At 43.8% G+C, this 16,230-nt stretch overlaps 2 protein-coding genes across 2 annotated transcripts in view; both read left to right on the top strand.

Annotated features, from left to right (window-relative positions):
• Positions 1-16,230, top strand: part of col6a3 (collagen, type VI, alpha 3) — a 106,434-nt gene that overhangs the window by 10,684 nt on the left and 79,520 nt on the right. Inside the window, exons 5-6 of the mRNA XM_023823831.2 lie at positions 225-833; positions 981-1,562. Of these exons, the coding sequence (XP_023679599.1) occupies positions 225-833; positions 981-1,562 (1,191 nt within the window). The remainder of the gene's footprint in view (positions 1-224; positions 834-980; positions 1,563-16,230) is intronic.
• Positions 11,222-16,230, top strand: part of LOC140578598 (collagen alpha-3(VI) chain-like) — a 63,929-nt gene continuing 58,920 nt past the window's right edge. Inside the window, exons 1-2 of the mRNA XM_072700186.1 lie at positions 11,222-12,093; positions 12,301-12,796. Coding sequence (XP_072556287.1) covers positions 11,442-12,093; positions 12,301-12,796 — 1,148 coding nt within the window. The 5' untranslated portion in view covers positions 11,222-11,441. The remainder of the gene's footprint in view (positions 12,094-12,300; positions 12,797-16,230) is intronic.

Below are 16,230 nucleotides of genomic sequence, written 5' to 3'. Positions count from 1 at the left end.
TTCTCTGTAAGGCACTGGCATCTTTTTGGATGGCTAAAAGAACACAAATTTGGTTGCAAAACCTCTCCTTAGGGGCACCTCAGCCATTCCATGCATTAGCTCAATTAATAATAAATCAATATATACTATGACATGAGTGAAATCATGTAGTGGATGAGTTTAATCGTTTTCTGTGGCTATGAACTTAATGCATTGATGACTTATGTACTGATTTGTCTTCACAGTCACTGAAATAACCACAGTGCAAACCCAGCGAGTTGTCAGGGATATCGTTTTCCTTGTGGACGGCTCCGACTATGTTGGCAATGCCAACCTGCAATTTGTGCGTGAATTCATCACACATGTGGTCAACCAACTCGACGTCCGGCCTGACAGGGTGCAGATAGCCCTGATGCAGTTTGCAGAGAACCAGCACACAGAGTTCTACCTGAACACCCACTCTAATAAGCAGGATGTCCTGAATGGAATTGCTCAGCTACGTCTGATGGGCGGATCCCAGCTAAACACAGGAGCAGCAATGGAATATGCTTTGCAAAACCACTTCCTGCCCTCAGCCGGATCCAGGAGGAGACAAGGTGTCCAGCAGGTGCTTGTACTCATCACTGGAGGACCAGCTCAAGATGCAGTAAAACAGGTTGCTGACAAATTAGCCCTGGCTGGAGTTCTGACCTTCGCCGTTGGTGCAGGTCCAGTGGATCAAGCTTTCCTTCAGACAGTCGCCTTTGTTCCTGACCTGGCATTCTATCAGAGCAGTTTCTCTAGGCTACCAAACGTCGTTACACAGATCATGAAACCTTTGATAACGGTAGTGGGGGACACAAAAACCGAGGAAGGTGAGTTTTATGACAGTAATCTTTTCATTTATTTCGATGGTGCATTGAAATTATTCAGGTAAATTTTTATTCTGTAATGTAAGTGTATTGATATGGACAAATATGATCTATTTAAACAATACTTTTTTTCTCCCCTTTCGGAAAAAGGAGAAGAGAGGGATGTTGCCTTCCTGATTGATGGATCGGATGCTGTTACAAGTGATTTTCCCCATATCAAGGACTTCATTTTAAAAGTTATCGAACCTCTAGATGTTGGAATTAACAAGGTCCGGATTTCTGTGGTGCAGTATAGTGAAAAACCCACATTAAGCTTTTATCTGAATACATATTCCACAAAAGAGGAAGTAATTAGTGCAATTAATGGGCTAAGACTGGCTGGAGGCCGAAGTTTGAACACTGGGGAAGCCTTGGCTTATATGAAGGACACAATATTCTCATCTGAATATGGCAGCAGAATTTCAGAAAATGTTCCTCAGTTTTTGATAGTTCTAACTGGTGGGAGGTCACAGGATAATGTGAGAGACCCAGCTATAGCCCTAAAGACAAAAGGAGTTGTGCCTTTTGGAGTTGGTGTGAAGAACGCAGATCGGCATCAGATTGAAGCTATCTCCCACAACCCAACCTTTGCATTCAATGTGAAGGACTTCAGCCAACTGAACACGGTTCATCAGCGACTTGGGAGTTATGTCAGCCTTCCGAAAGAAAGTCTAGCAGCTGTTCTACAACAAGGTAGGATATATTGGTTTTAATTCTTTGCTGCACAATCATATAAAGATATCATTTAATTCTTTTCTTTTTCAAAATGGCTTTGCCATGTTGATATGCTGATGTTTTCTGGATATCCCTGTTCATCCTGCTTCAGCTTATGTGGAAGATGTTAAAAAAGATGTTGTTTTCCTGGTCGATGGGTCTGATGGGACCAAAAACGGATTTTCGGCTGTGCAGGACTTTGTTCAGAGAGTTGTGGAAAAACTCAATGTGGAGAGAGACAAAGATAGAGTTTCTGTGGTTCAGTACAGCCAAGAACCAGAGGTTAATTTGTATTTGAACACATTCTCAACAAAAGGAGATGTTCTTGATGCTATCAGAAGTCTGAGACACAAGGGAGGAAGAGCCGTGAACACTGGAGCAGCTCTCCAGTTTGTTAGGGACAACATCTTTACTGCTTCTTCTGGCAGCAGGCGCCTGGAGGGTGTTCCTCAGATATTGATTCTGTTGAGTGGTGGAAGGTCAGAAGATGACATTAGAGGTCCAGTAAGAAACATGAAGGAAATGGGAATTTTTTCGTTAAGTATTGGCACAAGAAATGCCGACACACTGGAGTTGCAAACAATATCCCACAATCCGAAATACGCAGTTTCTCTCACTGATTTTGATACCCTTCCTGCTGTTCAACAAGAGATTATATTTTGGATAAATGAAGCTTCTCATCATATACCAAAACCAACAAGTAAAATTATTGGTAAGGAAATACTATGTTTTACAAATAATTGTTAGAAGTTCATTATATGACATTTTTCATCATGTTATTTCCAACAAAATCTAAAATTTATTTATTTTTTTGTACATTGATAGTAATGACATTATTAATATGTCTTATAATTTATTACAGAATCGGCAAGAAAGGATGTGATCTTTCTTCTTGATGGATCTGATAATACTAGAAATACATTTGAGGGAATCCGTAGATTTGTTCAAAGAATAGTGGAGAACCTTAATGTGGATGATGGTAGCGATCAAGTTGCAGTGGTCCAATACAGCAAAGATGCTGAGATCAATTTCAACCTCAAGTCATTTTCATCTAAAAATGAATTGCTGAATTCATTAAAGTCCATTGTACACAAGGGTGGAAGAGACGTGAAAATGGGTGCAGCTCTTGATTATGTTAGGGACAATGTCTTCACTGCTTCTTCTGGTAGCAGGCATGCAGAAGGTGTTCCTCAGATTTTGTTGGTCCTCAGTGGAGGCCGCTCCAGTGATGATATCAGGCATCCAGCACAAGCACTCCAAGAGAGTAAAATCAAGGTCTTTGGTATTGGAATGAGAAACGCTGATGTGCTGGAGTTACAGACTATAGCTTCCACACCGAGTTTTGCTTTTTCTGTGTCTGATGCTGAGAGTCTTGAAAATATCCAGCCAAAAGTATCCTCACTCTTAAATGATCTCCAAGAAAGGCTACCCACAGCAGCAACCCTCTTCGGTAAGAATTATGATTTGAGATAACCAAGTGATCTATAAGGTCTTAAAATTGACATAATTTTCATGTTAACACTTTGTATGGTTTTCAAATATTTGTAGCATTTTATAGTGCATATATAGCGTTTATAGTGTATTTATCATGTATATCTGTATTTTTTCATTGTTTCAAGATGGATTTTAGAAAATTTCAACTATATTTGATTGTTTTATCAAGGCTTACTATTATGTATATGCACATAAGGATAAATCTTGTGCTCCTTCACTACTGAGTGAAAAATGTATGTTATGTGATTGTGTCTGCTCTATTCATGCTCAGTAAATATTCCATGACATATTTTGATATTTATAATTCAAGGCTCCAGGTTGGAAAGGGACATTGTGTTCCTTATTGATGGATCAGATGATTCTAGAAATAGATATAATGCAATACGTACGTTTATGATTAACATAATTGGAAAACTGGATGTGGATCAGAAGAAAGATCAAGTTGCTGTTGTGCAGTACAGTAACACTGCAGCCACTGAATTCTACCTAAATACTCACACAACTAAAGAGTCTATACTCAATGCTGTCAGATCCCTCAAACCCAAGGGTGGGAGACCTCAGTACACTGGAACAGCACTCCAGTTTGTTAAAGAAAGAATGTTCCTCCCATCGGCTGGCAGCCGGCGTTCTGAAGGTGCACAGCAGATCCTAGTGTTGGTGGTTAGTGGTAGATCACGCGACTCTCCCAGAGGACCTGCAGAGGCACTGAAGAGCTCAGGGGTCGTCACGTTTGCTCTTGGGTCTGCAATGACTGATCCCGTTGAGCTGCAGAGCATCTCATTCCAACCTGACTATGCATATTTCTTATCTGATTTCAACAACCTGCCAGAAATTGAGCAAAACATAGAAGCAAAATTTGCTCAGTCAAAATTAATGGAAGAGAAAATGTTCATAGGTAAGAAATTGCATCTATTCATTTATTTTTAAGTTTATTATATTGACTGTCTTGGTAAGCCTAGGGTCTATTTCAGTAAGCAAAGATCAGGAGGATAGGGACAGCCTGGAAGGGATGTCAATTAAGTAATGCTGATGTATTTTAAGGAAAAGACACTGGTTTTAAAGACTTAAATAGTGACAAAAAAGACATGAGACGGTGGTTCGAATTCTAAATGAATATGCTGCTGTCAATGACGAAATGTAAATAAACATAACCACATTGAATAATAATATTTCTTACATGTCTTGCAGAGGGAGATGAAAGAATAAAAAGGGATTTTGTATTTCTTTTGGATGGCTCTGATAATAACAGAAATGGATTTACAGCAATGCGTACCTTTGTCCGCAACATTGTGGAGAGTCTCAATGTGGAGGAAAATAAAGACAGAGTGGCTATAATCCAGTTTAGCAATGTTGCAGTGGCAAATTTTTATCTGAATTCATTTTTCAAAAAGGAAAATGTGTTACGATCAATACGAGGACTTTCACAAAAAGGAGGAAGAGCTCAGCACATTGGGGCAGCACTCCAGTATATAAAGGACAACATATTTACAACCCCTTCGGGCAGCAGACGCCTGGAGGGTGTTCCACAGATATTGATTCTGTTGAGTGCTGGAAAGTCCACTGACAATGTAGATGCACCCGCAGCTGCTCTGAAAGAACTTGGGGTCTTGACATTTGGAATTGGATCGAAAAATACAGATATCAGAGAACTGCAGAAAATATCATATGAACCTAGATATGCTCAGTCTGTCTCAGACTTCAACGAGCTCCCAAGGATACAAGAACACCTTCTGTATTCTGTAGCTACAGTAATAACTAGAGTATCAACAGAAGGACCAACAGTCATAGGTATGAGAAAGGTTTTGCCATCAAAACTACTCTGGCATCTTAAACGTAGTCTTATGGGATTTCTCAGGAGTGCATGCCTTCTTTGAAATTAATAGGGCATTTCAACAAGCTTAATGCTTGAAAACAAACTGCTTCTATCTCGTACAAAACATGGCATGGATCCACTTCTCTCATTCACCTGCTGTGTTTTCTCCATTTCTCGAATAGTAGACCGTGATGTTACAGGAAAGGATGTTGTCTTCCTGCTGGATGGTTCTGATGTCACTAGAAATGGATTCCCAGCAATGCGAGACTTTGTTCAAAGAGTAGTGGATAAACTGAAGCTGGAGGAAAAGCAAGACAGAGTCTCAGTGGTGCAATATAGCGGAGACCCTACAGCTCATTTCTATTTGAACACATACTCAAGGAAAGGAGATATCCTTGATGCTGTTAGAAATCTGAGACACAAGGGAGGACGAGCCGTGAACACTGGAGCGGCTCTCCAGTTTATAAGAGACAACATCTTGACCGCTCCCTCTGGCAGCAGGCGCCTGGAGGGTGTTCCTCAGATTTTGATTCTGTTGAGCGGTGCAAAGTCCACTGACAATGTAGATGCACCCGCTGCTGCTCTGAAAGAGCTTGGGGTCTTGACTTTTGGAATTGGAACCAGGAACGCGGATAGCCGAGAACTGCAGAAAATATCCTACGAACCTAGATATGCTCAGTCTGTCTCAGACTTCAACGAGCTCCCAAGGATGCAAGAACAGCTTCTGTCTTCTGTAGATGCGGTTGTAACTAGCGTATCAACAGAAGGACCAACAGTCATCGGTATGAGAAAGGTTTTGCCATCAAAGCTACTCTGGCATGTTAAACGTAGTCTAATGGGATTTCTCAGGAGTGCATGCCTTCTTTGAAATTAATAGGGCATTTCAACAAGCTTAATGCTTGAAAGCTAACTGCTTCTATCTCGTACAAAACATGGCATGGATCCACTTCTCTCATTCACTTGCTGTGTTTTCTCCATTTCTCGAATAGTAGACCGTGACGTTACAGGAAAGGATGTTGTCTTCCTGCTGGATGGTTCTGATGGCACTAGAAATGGATTCCCAGCAATGCGAGACTTTGTTCAAAGAGTTGTGGATAAACTGAAGCTGGAGGAAAAGCAAGACAGAGTCTCAGTGGTGCAATATAGCGGAGACCCTACAGCTCATTTCTATTTGAACACATACTCAAGGAAAGGAGATATCCTTGATGCTGTTAGAAATCTGAGACACAAGGGAGGACGAGCCGTGAACACTGGAGCGGCTCTCCAGTTTATAAGAGACAACATCTTGACCGCTCCTTCTGGCAGCAGGCGCCTGGAGGGTGTTCCTCAGATTTTGATTCTGTTGAGCGGTGCAAAGTCCACTGACAATGTAGATGCACCCGCTGCTGCTCTGAAAGAGCTTGGGGTCTTGACTTTTGGAATTGGAACCAGGAACGCGGATAGCCGAGAACTGCAGAAAATATCCTACGAACCTAGATATGCTCAGTCTGTCTCAGAATTCAACGAGCTCCCAAGGATACAAGAACAGCTTCTGTCTTCTGTAGATGCGGTTGTAACTAGCGTATCAACAGAAGGACCAACAGTCATAGGTATGAGAAAGGTTTTGCCATCAAAGCTACTCTGGCATGTTAAACGTAGTCTTATGGGATTCCTCAGGAGTGCATGCCTTCTTTGAAATTAGCAGGGCAAAGCTTAATGCTTGAAAGCTAACTGCTTCTATCTCGTACAAAACATGGCATGGATCCACTTCTATCATTCACTTGCTGTGTTTTCTCCATTTCTCGAATAGTAGACCGTGACGTTACAGGAAAGGATGTTGTCTTCCTGCTGGATGGTTCTGATGGCACTAGAAATGGATTCCGAGCAATGCGAGACTTTGTTCAAAGAGTAGTGGATAAACTGAAGTTGGAGGAAAAGCAAGACAGAGTCTCAGTGGTGCAATATAGCGGAGACCCTACAGCTCATTTCTATTTGAACACATACTCAAGGAAAGGAGATATCCTTGATGCTGTTAGAAATCTGAGACACAAGGGAGGACGAGCCGTGAACACTGGAGCGGCTCTCCAGTTTATAAGAGACAACATCTTGACCGCTCCTTCTGGCAGCAGGCGCCTGGAGGGTGTTCCTCAGATTTTGATTCTGTTGAGCGGTGCAAAGTCCACTGACAATGTAGATGCACCCGCTGCTGCTCTGAAAGAGCTTGGGGTCTTGACTTTTGGAATTGGAACCAGGAACGCGGATAGCCGAGAACTGCAGAAAATATCCTACGAACCTAGATATGCTCAGTCTGTCTCAGAATTCAACGAGCTCCCAAGGATACAAGAACAGCTTCTGTCTTCTGTAGATGCGGTTGTAACTAGCGTATCAACAGAAGGACCAACAGTCATAGGTATGAGAAAGGTTTTGCCATCAAAGCTACTCTGCCATGTTAAACGTAGTCTTATGGGATTTCTCAGGAGTGCATGCCTTCTTTGAAATTAGCAGGGCAAAGCTTAATGCTTGAAAGCTAACTGCTTCTATCTCGTACAAAACATGGCATGGATCCACTTCTCTCATTCACTTGCTGTGTTTTCTCCATTTCTCGAATAGTAGACCGTGACGTTACAGGAAAGGATGTTGTCTTCCTGCTGGATGGTTCTGATGGCATTAGAAATGGATTCCCAGCAATGCGAGACTTTGTTCAAAGAGTAGTGGATAAACTGAAGCTGGAGGAAAAGCAAGACAGAGTCTCAGTGGTGCAATATAGCGGAGACCCTACAGCTCATTTCTATTTGAACACATACTCAAGGAAAGGAGATATCCTTGATGCTGTTAGAAATCTGAGACACAAGGGAGGACGAGCCGTGAACACTGGAGCGGCTCTCCAGTTTATAAGAGACAACATCTTGACCGCTCCTTCTGGCAGCAGGCGCCTGGAGGGTGTTCCTCAGATTTTGATTCTGTTGAGCGGTGCAAAGTCCACTGACAATGTAGATGCACCCGCTGCTGCTCTGAAAGAGCTTGGGGTCTTGACTTTTGGAATTGGAACCAGGAACGCGGATAGCCGAGAACTGCAGAAAATATCCTACGAACCTAGATATGCTCAGTCTGTCTCAGACTTCAACGAGCTCCCAAGGATGCAAGAACAGCTTCTGTCTTCTGTAGATGCGGTTGTAACTAGCGTATCAACAGAAGGACCAACAGTCATAGGTATGAGAAAGGTTTTGCCATCAAAGCTACTTTGGCATGTTAAATGTACTCTTATGGGATTTCTCAGGAGAGCATGCCTTCTTTGAAATTAGCAGGGCAAAGCTTAATGCTTGAAAGCTAACTGCTTCTATCTCGTACAAAACATGGCATGGATCCACTTCTCTCATTCACTTGCTGTGTTTTCTCCATTTCTCGAATAGTAGACCGTGACGTTACAGGAAAGGATGTTGTCTTCCTGCTGGATGGTTCTGATGGCACTAGAAATGGATTCCCAGCAATGCGAGACTTTGTTCAAAGAGTAGTGGATAAACTGAAGCTGGAGGAAAAGCAAGACAGAGTCTCAGTGGTGCAATATAGCGGAGACCCTACAGCTCATTTCTATTTGAACACATACTCAAGGAAAGGAGATATCCTTGATGCTGTTAGAAATCTGAGACACAAGGGAGGACGAGCCGTGAACACTGGAGCGGCTCTCCAGTTTATAAGAGACAACATCTTGACCGCTCCTTCTGGCAGCAGGCGCCTGGAGGGTGTTCCTCAGATTTTGATTCTGTTGAGCGGTGCAAAGTCCACTGACAATGTAGATGCACCCGCTGCTGCTCTGAAAGAGCTTGGGGTCTTGACTTTTGGAATTGGAACCAGGAACGCGGATAGCCGAGAACTGCAGAAAATATCCTACAAACCTAGATATGCTCAGTCTGTCTCAGACTTCAACGAGCTCCCAAGGATGCAAGAACAGCTTCTGTCTTCTGTAGATGCGGTTGTAACTAGCGTATCAACAGAAGGACCAACAGTCATAGGTATGAGAAAGGTTTTGCCATCAAAGCTACTTTGGCATGTTAAACGTAGTCTTATGGGATTTCTCAGGAGTGCATGCCTTCTTTGAAATTAGCAGGGCAAAGCTTAATGCTTGAAAGCTAACTGCTTCTATCTCGTACAAAACATGGCATGGATCCACTTCTCTCATTCACTTGCTGTGTTTTCTCCATTTCTCGAATAGTAGACCGTGACGTTACAGGAAAGGATGTTGTCTTCCTGCTGGATGGTTCTGATGGCACTAGAAATGGATTCCCAGCAATGCGAGACTTTGTTCAAAGAGTAGTGGATAAACTGAAGCTGGAGGAAAAGCAAGACAGAGTCTCAGTGGTGCAATATAGCGGAGACCCTACAGCTCATTTCTATTTGAACACATACTCAAGGAAAGGAGATATCCTTGATGCTGTTAGAAATCTGAGACACAAGGGAGGACGAGCCGTGAACACTGGAGCGGCTCTCCAGTTTATAAGAGACAACATCTTGACCGCTCCTTCTGGCAGCAGGCGCCTGGAGGGTGTTCCTCAGATTTTGATTCTGTTGAGTGGTGCAAAGTCCACTGACAATGTAGATGCACCCGCTGCTGCTCTGAAAGAGCTTGGGGTCTTGACTTTTGGAATTGGAACCAGAAACGCGGATAGCCGAGAACTGCAGAAAATATCCTACGAACCTAGATATGCTCAGTCTGTCTCAGAATTCAACGAGCTCCCAAGGATACAAGAACAGCTTCTGTCTTCTGTAGATGCGGTTGTAACTAGCGTATCAACAGAAGGACCAACAGTCATAGGTATGAGAAAGGTTTTGCCATCAAAGCTACTCTGGCATGTTAAACGTAGTCTTATGGGATTTCTCAGGAGTGCATGCCTTCTTTGAAATTAGTAGGGCATTTCAACAAGCTTAATGCTTGAAAGCTAACTGCTTCTATCTCTTACAAAACATGGCATGGACCCACTTCTCTCATTCACTTGCTGTGTTTTCTCCATTTCTGGAATAGTAGACCGTGGCGTTACAGGAAAGGATGTTGTCTTCCTGCTGGATGGTTCTGATGGCACTAGAAATGGATTCCCAGCAATGCGAGACTTTGTTCAAAGAGTAGTGGATAAACTGAAGCTGGAGGAAAACCAAGACAGAGTCTCAGTGGTGCAATATAGCGAAGACGCTTCAGCTCATTTCCATTTGAACACATACTCAAGGAAAGGAGATATCCTTGATGCTGTTAGAAATCTGAGACACAAGGGAGGACGAGCCGTGAACACTGGAGCGGCTCTCCAGTTTATAAGAGACAACATCTTGACCGCTCCTTCTGGCAGCAGGCGCCTGGAGGGTGTTCCTCAGATTTTGATTCTGTTGAGCGGTGCAAAGTCCACTGACAACGTAGATGCACCCGCTGCTGCTCTGAAAGAGCTTGGGGTCTTGACTTTTGGAATTGGAACCAGGAACGCGGATAGCCGAGAACTGCAGAAAATATCCTACGAACCTAGATATGCTCAGTCTGTCTCAGACTTCAACGAGCTCCCAAGGATGCAAGAACAGCTTCTGTCTTCTGTAGATGCGGTTGTAACTAGCGTATCAACAGAAGGACCAACAGTCATAGGTATGAGAAAGGTTTTGCCATCACAGCTACTTTGGCATGTTAAACGTAGTCTTATGGGATTTCTCAGGAGTGCATGCCTTCTTTGAAATTAGCAGGGCAAAGCTTAATGCTTGAAAGCTAACTGCTTCTATCTCGTACAAAACATGGCAAGGATCCACTTCTCTCATTCACTTGCTGTGTTTTCTCCATTTCTCGAATAGTAGACCGTGACGTTACAGGAAAGGATGTTGTCTTCCTGCTGGATGGTTCTGATGGCACTAGAAATGGATTCCCAGCAATGCGAGACTTTGTTCAAAGAGTAGTGGATAAACTGAAGCTGGAGGAAAAGCAAGACAGAGTCTCAGTGGTGCAATATAGCGGAGACCCTACAGCTCATTTCTATTTGAACACATACTCAAGGAAAGGAGATATCCTTGATGCTGTTAGAAATCTGAGACACAAGGGAGGACGAGCCGTGAACACTGGAGCGGCTCTCCAGTTTATAAGAGACAACATCTTGACCGCTCCTTCTGGCAGCAGGCGCCTGGAGGGTGTTCCTCAGATTTTGATTCTGTTGAGCGGTGCAAAGTCCACTGACAACGTAGATGCACCCGCTGCTGCTCTGAAAGAGCTTGGGGTCTTGACTTTTGGAATTGGAACCAGGAATGCGGATAGCCGAGAACTGCAGAAAATATCCTACGAACCTAGATATGCTCAGTCTGTCTCAGACTTCAACGAGCTCCCAAGGATGCAAGAACAGCTTCTGTCTTCTGTAGATGCGGTTGTAACTAGCGTATCAACAGAAGGACCAACAGTCATAGGTATGAGAAAGGTTTTGCCATCAAAGCTACTCTGGCATGTTAAACGTAGTCTTATGGGATTTCTCAGGAGTGCATGCCTTCTTTGAAATTAGTAGGGCATTTCAACAAGCTTAATGCTTGAAAGCTAACTGCTTCTATCTCTTACAAAACATGGCATGGACCCACTTCTCTCATTCACTTGCTGTGTTTTCTCCATTTCTCGAATAGTAGACCGTGGCGTTACAGGAAAGGATGTTGTTTTCCTATTGGATGGTTCTAATGGCACTAGAAATGGATTCCCAGCAATGCGAGACTTTGTTCAAAGAGTAGTGGATAAACTGAAGCTGGAGGAAAACCAAGACAGAGTCTCAGTGGTGCAATATAGCGAAGACGCTTCAGCTCATTTCTATTTGAACACATACTCAAGGAAAGGAGATATCCTTGATGCTGTTAGAAATCTGAGACACAAGGGAGGACGAGCCGTGAACACTGGAGCGGCTCTCCAGTTTATAAGAGACAACATCTTGACCGCTCCTTCTGGCAGCAGGCGCCTGGAGGGTGTTCCTCAGATTTTGATTCTGTTGAGTGGTACAAAGTCCACTGACAATGTAGATGCACCCGCTGCTGCTCTGAAAGAGCTTGGGGTCTTGACTTTTGGAATTGGAACCAGGAACGCGGATAGCCGAGAACTGCAGAAAATATCCTACGAACCTAGATATGCTCAGTCTGTCTCAGAATTCAACGAGCTCCCAAGGATACAAGAACAGCTTCTGTCTTCTGTAGATGCGGTTGTAACTAGCGTATCAACAGAAGGACCAACAGTCTTAGGTATGAGAAAGGTTTTGCCATCAAAGCTACTCTGGCATGTTAAACGTAGTCTTATGGGATTTCTCAGGAGTGCATGCCTTCTTTGAAATTAGTACGGCATTTCAACAAGCTTAATGCTTGAAAGCTAACTGCTTCTATCTCTTACAAAACATGGCATGGACCCACTTCTCTCATTCACTTGCTGTGTTTTCTCCATTTCTCGAATAGTAGACCGTGGCGTTACAGGAAAGGATGTTGTCTTCCTATTGGATGGTTCTAATAGCACTAGAAATGGATTCCCAGCAATGCGAGACTTTGTTCAAAGAGTAGTGGATAAACTGAAGCTGGAGGAAAACCAAGACAGAGTCTCAGTGGTGCAATATAGCGAAGACGCTTCAGCTCATTTCTATTTGAACACATACTCAAGGAAAGGAGATATCCTTGATGCTGTTAGAAATCTGAGACACAAGGGAGGACGAGCCGTGAACACTGGAGCGGCTCTCCAGTTTATAAGAGACAACATCTTGACCGCTCCTTCTGGCAGCAGGCGCCTGGAGGGTGTTCCTCAGATTTTGATTCTGTTGAGCGGTGCAAAGTCCACTGACAATGTAGATGCACCCGCTGCTGCTCTGAAAGAGCTTGGTGTCTTGACTTTTGGAATTGGAACCAGGAACGCGGATAGCGAAGAACTACAGAAAATATCCTACGAACCTAGATATGCTCAGTCTGTCTCAGACTTCAACGAGCTCCCAAGGATGCAAGAACAGCTTCTGTCTTCTGTAGATGCGGTTGTAACTAGCGTATCAACAGAAGGACCAACAGTCATAGGTATGAGAAAGGTTTTGCCATCACAGCTACTTTGGCATGTTAAACGTAGTCTTATGGGATTTCTCAGGAGTGCTTGCCTTCTTTGAAATTAGCAGGGCAAAGCTTAATGCTTGAAAGCTAACTGCTTCTATCTCGTACAAAACATGGCAAGGATCCACTTCTCTCATTCACTTGCTGTGTTTTCTCCATTTCTCGAATAGTAGACCGTGACGTTACAGGAAAGGATGTTGTCTTCCTGCTGGATGGTTCTGATGGCACTAGAAATGGATTCCCAGCAATGCGAGACTTTGTTCAAAGAGTAGTGGATAAACTGAAGCTGGAGGAAAAGCAAGACAGAGTCTCAGTGGTGCAATATAGCGGAGACCCTACAGCTCATTTCTATTTGAACACATACTCAAGGAAAGGAGATATCCTTGATGCTGTTAGAAATCTGAGACACAAGGGAGGACGAGCCGTGAACACTGGAGCGGCTCTCCAGTTTATAAGAGACAACATCTTGACCGCTCCTTCTGGCAGCAGGCGCCTGGAGGGTGTTCCTCAGATTTTGATTCTGTTGAGCGGTGCAAAGTCCACTGACAACGTAGATGCACCCGCTGCTGCTCTGAAAGAGCTTGGGGTCTTGACTTTTGGAATTGGAACCAGGAACGCGGATAGCCGAGAACTGCAGAAAATATCCTACGAACCTAGATATGCTCAGTCTGTCTCAGACTTCAACGAGCTCCCAAGGATGCAAGAACAGCTTCTGTCTTCTGTAGATGCGGTTGTAACTAGCGTATCAACAGAAGGACCAACAGTCATAGGTATGAGAAAGGTTTTGCCATCACAGCTACTTTGACATGTTAAACGTAGTCTTATGTGATTTCTCAGGAGTGCATGCCTTCTTTGAAATTAGCAGGGCAAAGCTTAATGCTTGAAAGCTAACTGCTTCTATCTCGTACAAAACATGGCAAGGATCCACTTCTCTCATTCACTTGCTGTGTTTTCTCCATTTCTCGAATAGTAGACCGTGACGTTACAGGAAAGGATGTTGTCTTCCTGCTGGATGGTTCTGATGTCACTAGAAATGGATTCCCAGCAATGCGAGACTTTGTTCAAAGAGTAGTGGATAAACTGAAGCTGGAGGAAAAGCAAGACAGAGTCTCAGTGGTGCAATATAGCGGAGACCCTACAGCTCATTTCTATTTGAACACATACTCAAGGAAAGGAGATATCCTTGATGCTGTTAGAAATCTGAGACACAAGGGAGGACGAGCCGTGAACACTGGAGCGGCTCTCCAGTTTATAAGAGACAACATCTTGACCGCTCCTTCTGGCAGCAGGCGCCTGGAGGGTGTTCCTCAGATTTTGATTCTGTTGAGCGGTGCAAAGTCCACTGACAACGTAGATGCACCCGCTGCTGCTCTGAAAGAGCTTGGGGTCTTGACTTTTGGAATTGGAACCAGGAACGCGGATAGCCGAGAACTGCAGAAAATATCCTACGAACCTAGATATGCTCAGTCTGTCTCAGACTTCAACGAGCTCCCAAGGATGCAAGAACAGCTTCTGTCTTCTGTAGATGCGGTTGTAACTAGCGTATCAACAGAAGGACCAACAGTCATAGGTATGAGAAAGGTTTTGCCATCACAGCTACTTTGACATGTTAAACGTAGTCTTATGTGATTTCTCAGGAGTGCATGCCTTCTTTGAAATTAGCAGGGCAAAGCTTAATGCTTGAAAGCTAACTGCTTCTATCTCGTACAAAACATGGCAAGGATCCACTTCTCTCATTCACTTGCTGTGTTTTCTCCATTTCTCGAATAGTAGACCGTGACGTTACAGGAAAGGATGTTGTCTTCCTGCTGGATGGTTCTGATGGCACTAGAAATGGATTCCCAGCAATGCGAGACTTTGTTCAAAGAGTAGTGGATAAACTGAAGCTGGAGGAAAAGCAAGACAGAGTCTCAGTGGTGCAATATAGCGGAGACCCTACAGCTCATTTCTATTTGAACACATACTCAAGGAAAGGAGATATCCTTGATGCTGTTAGAAATCTGAGACACAAGGGAGGACGAGCCGTGAACACTGGAGCGGCTCTCCAGTTTATAAGAGACAACATCTTGACCGCTCCTTCTGGCAGCAGGCGCCTGGAGGGTGTTCCTCAGATTTTGATTCTGTTGAGCGGTGCAAAGTCCACTGACAACGTAGATGCACCCGCTGCTGCTCTGAAAGAGCTTGGGGTCTTGACTTTTGGAATTGGATCCAGGAACGCGGATAGCCGAGAACTGCAGAAAATATCCTACGAACCTAGATATGCTCAGTCTGTCTCAGACTTCAACGAGCTCCCAAGGATGCAAGAACAGCTTCTGTCTTCTGTAGATGCGGTTGTAACTAGCGTATCAACAGAAGGACCAACAGTCATAGGTATGAGAAAGGTTTTGCCATCACAGCTACTTTGGCATGTTAAACGTAGTCTTATGGGATTTCTCAGGAGTGCATGCCTTCTTTGAAATTAGCAGGGCAAAGCTTAATGCTTGAAAGCTAACTGCTTCTATCTCGTACAAAACATGGCAAGGATCCACTTCTCTCATTCACTTGCTGTGTTTTCTGCATTTCTCGAATAGTAGACCGTGACGTTACAGGAAAGGATGTTGTCTTCCTGCTGGATGGTTCTGATGGCACTAGAAATGGATTCCCAGCAATGCGAGACTTTGTTCAAAGAGTAGTGGATAAACTGAAGCTGGAGGAAAAGCAAGACAGAGTCTCAGTGGTGCAATATAGCGGAGACCCTACAGCTCATTTCTATTTGAACACATACTCAAGGAAAGGAGATATCCTTGATGCTGTTAGAAATCTGAGACACAAGGGAGGACGAGCCGTGAACACTGGAGCGGCTCTCCAGTTTATAAGAGACAACATCTTGACCGCTCCTTCTGGCAGCAGGCGCCTGGAGGGTGTTCCTCAGATTTTGATTCTGTTGAGCGGTGCAAAGTCCACTGACAACGTAGATGCACCCGCTGCTGCTCTGAAAGAGCTTGGGGTCTTGACTTTTGGAATTGGAACCAGGAACGCGGATAGCCGAGAACTGCAGAAAATATCCTACGAACCTAGATATGCTCAGTCTGTCTCAGACTTCAACGAGCTCCCAAGGATGCAAGAACAGCTTCTGTCTTCTGTAGATGCGGTTGTAACTAGCGTATCAACAGAAGGACCAACAGTCATAGGTATGAGAAAGGTTTTGCCATCACAGCTACTTTGGCATGTTAAACGTAGTCTTATGGGATTTCTCAGGAGTGCATGCCTTCTTTGAAATTAGCAGGGCAAAGCTTAATGCTTGAAAGCTAACTGCTTCTA

This window comes from Paramormyrops kingsleyae, chromosome 16 (assembly GCF_048594095.1).
Source record: "Paramormyrops kingsleyae isolate MSU_618 chromosome 16, PKINGS_0.4, whole genome shotgun sequence".
NCBI lineage: Eukaryota > Metazoa > Chordata > Actinopteri > Osteoglossiformes > Mormyridae > Paramormyrops > Paramormyrops kingsleyae.
This window is presented reverse-complemented; position numbering and strand designations above follow the sequence as displayed.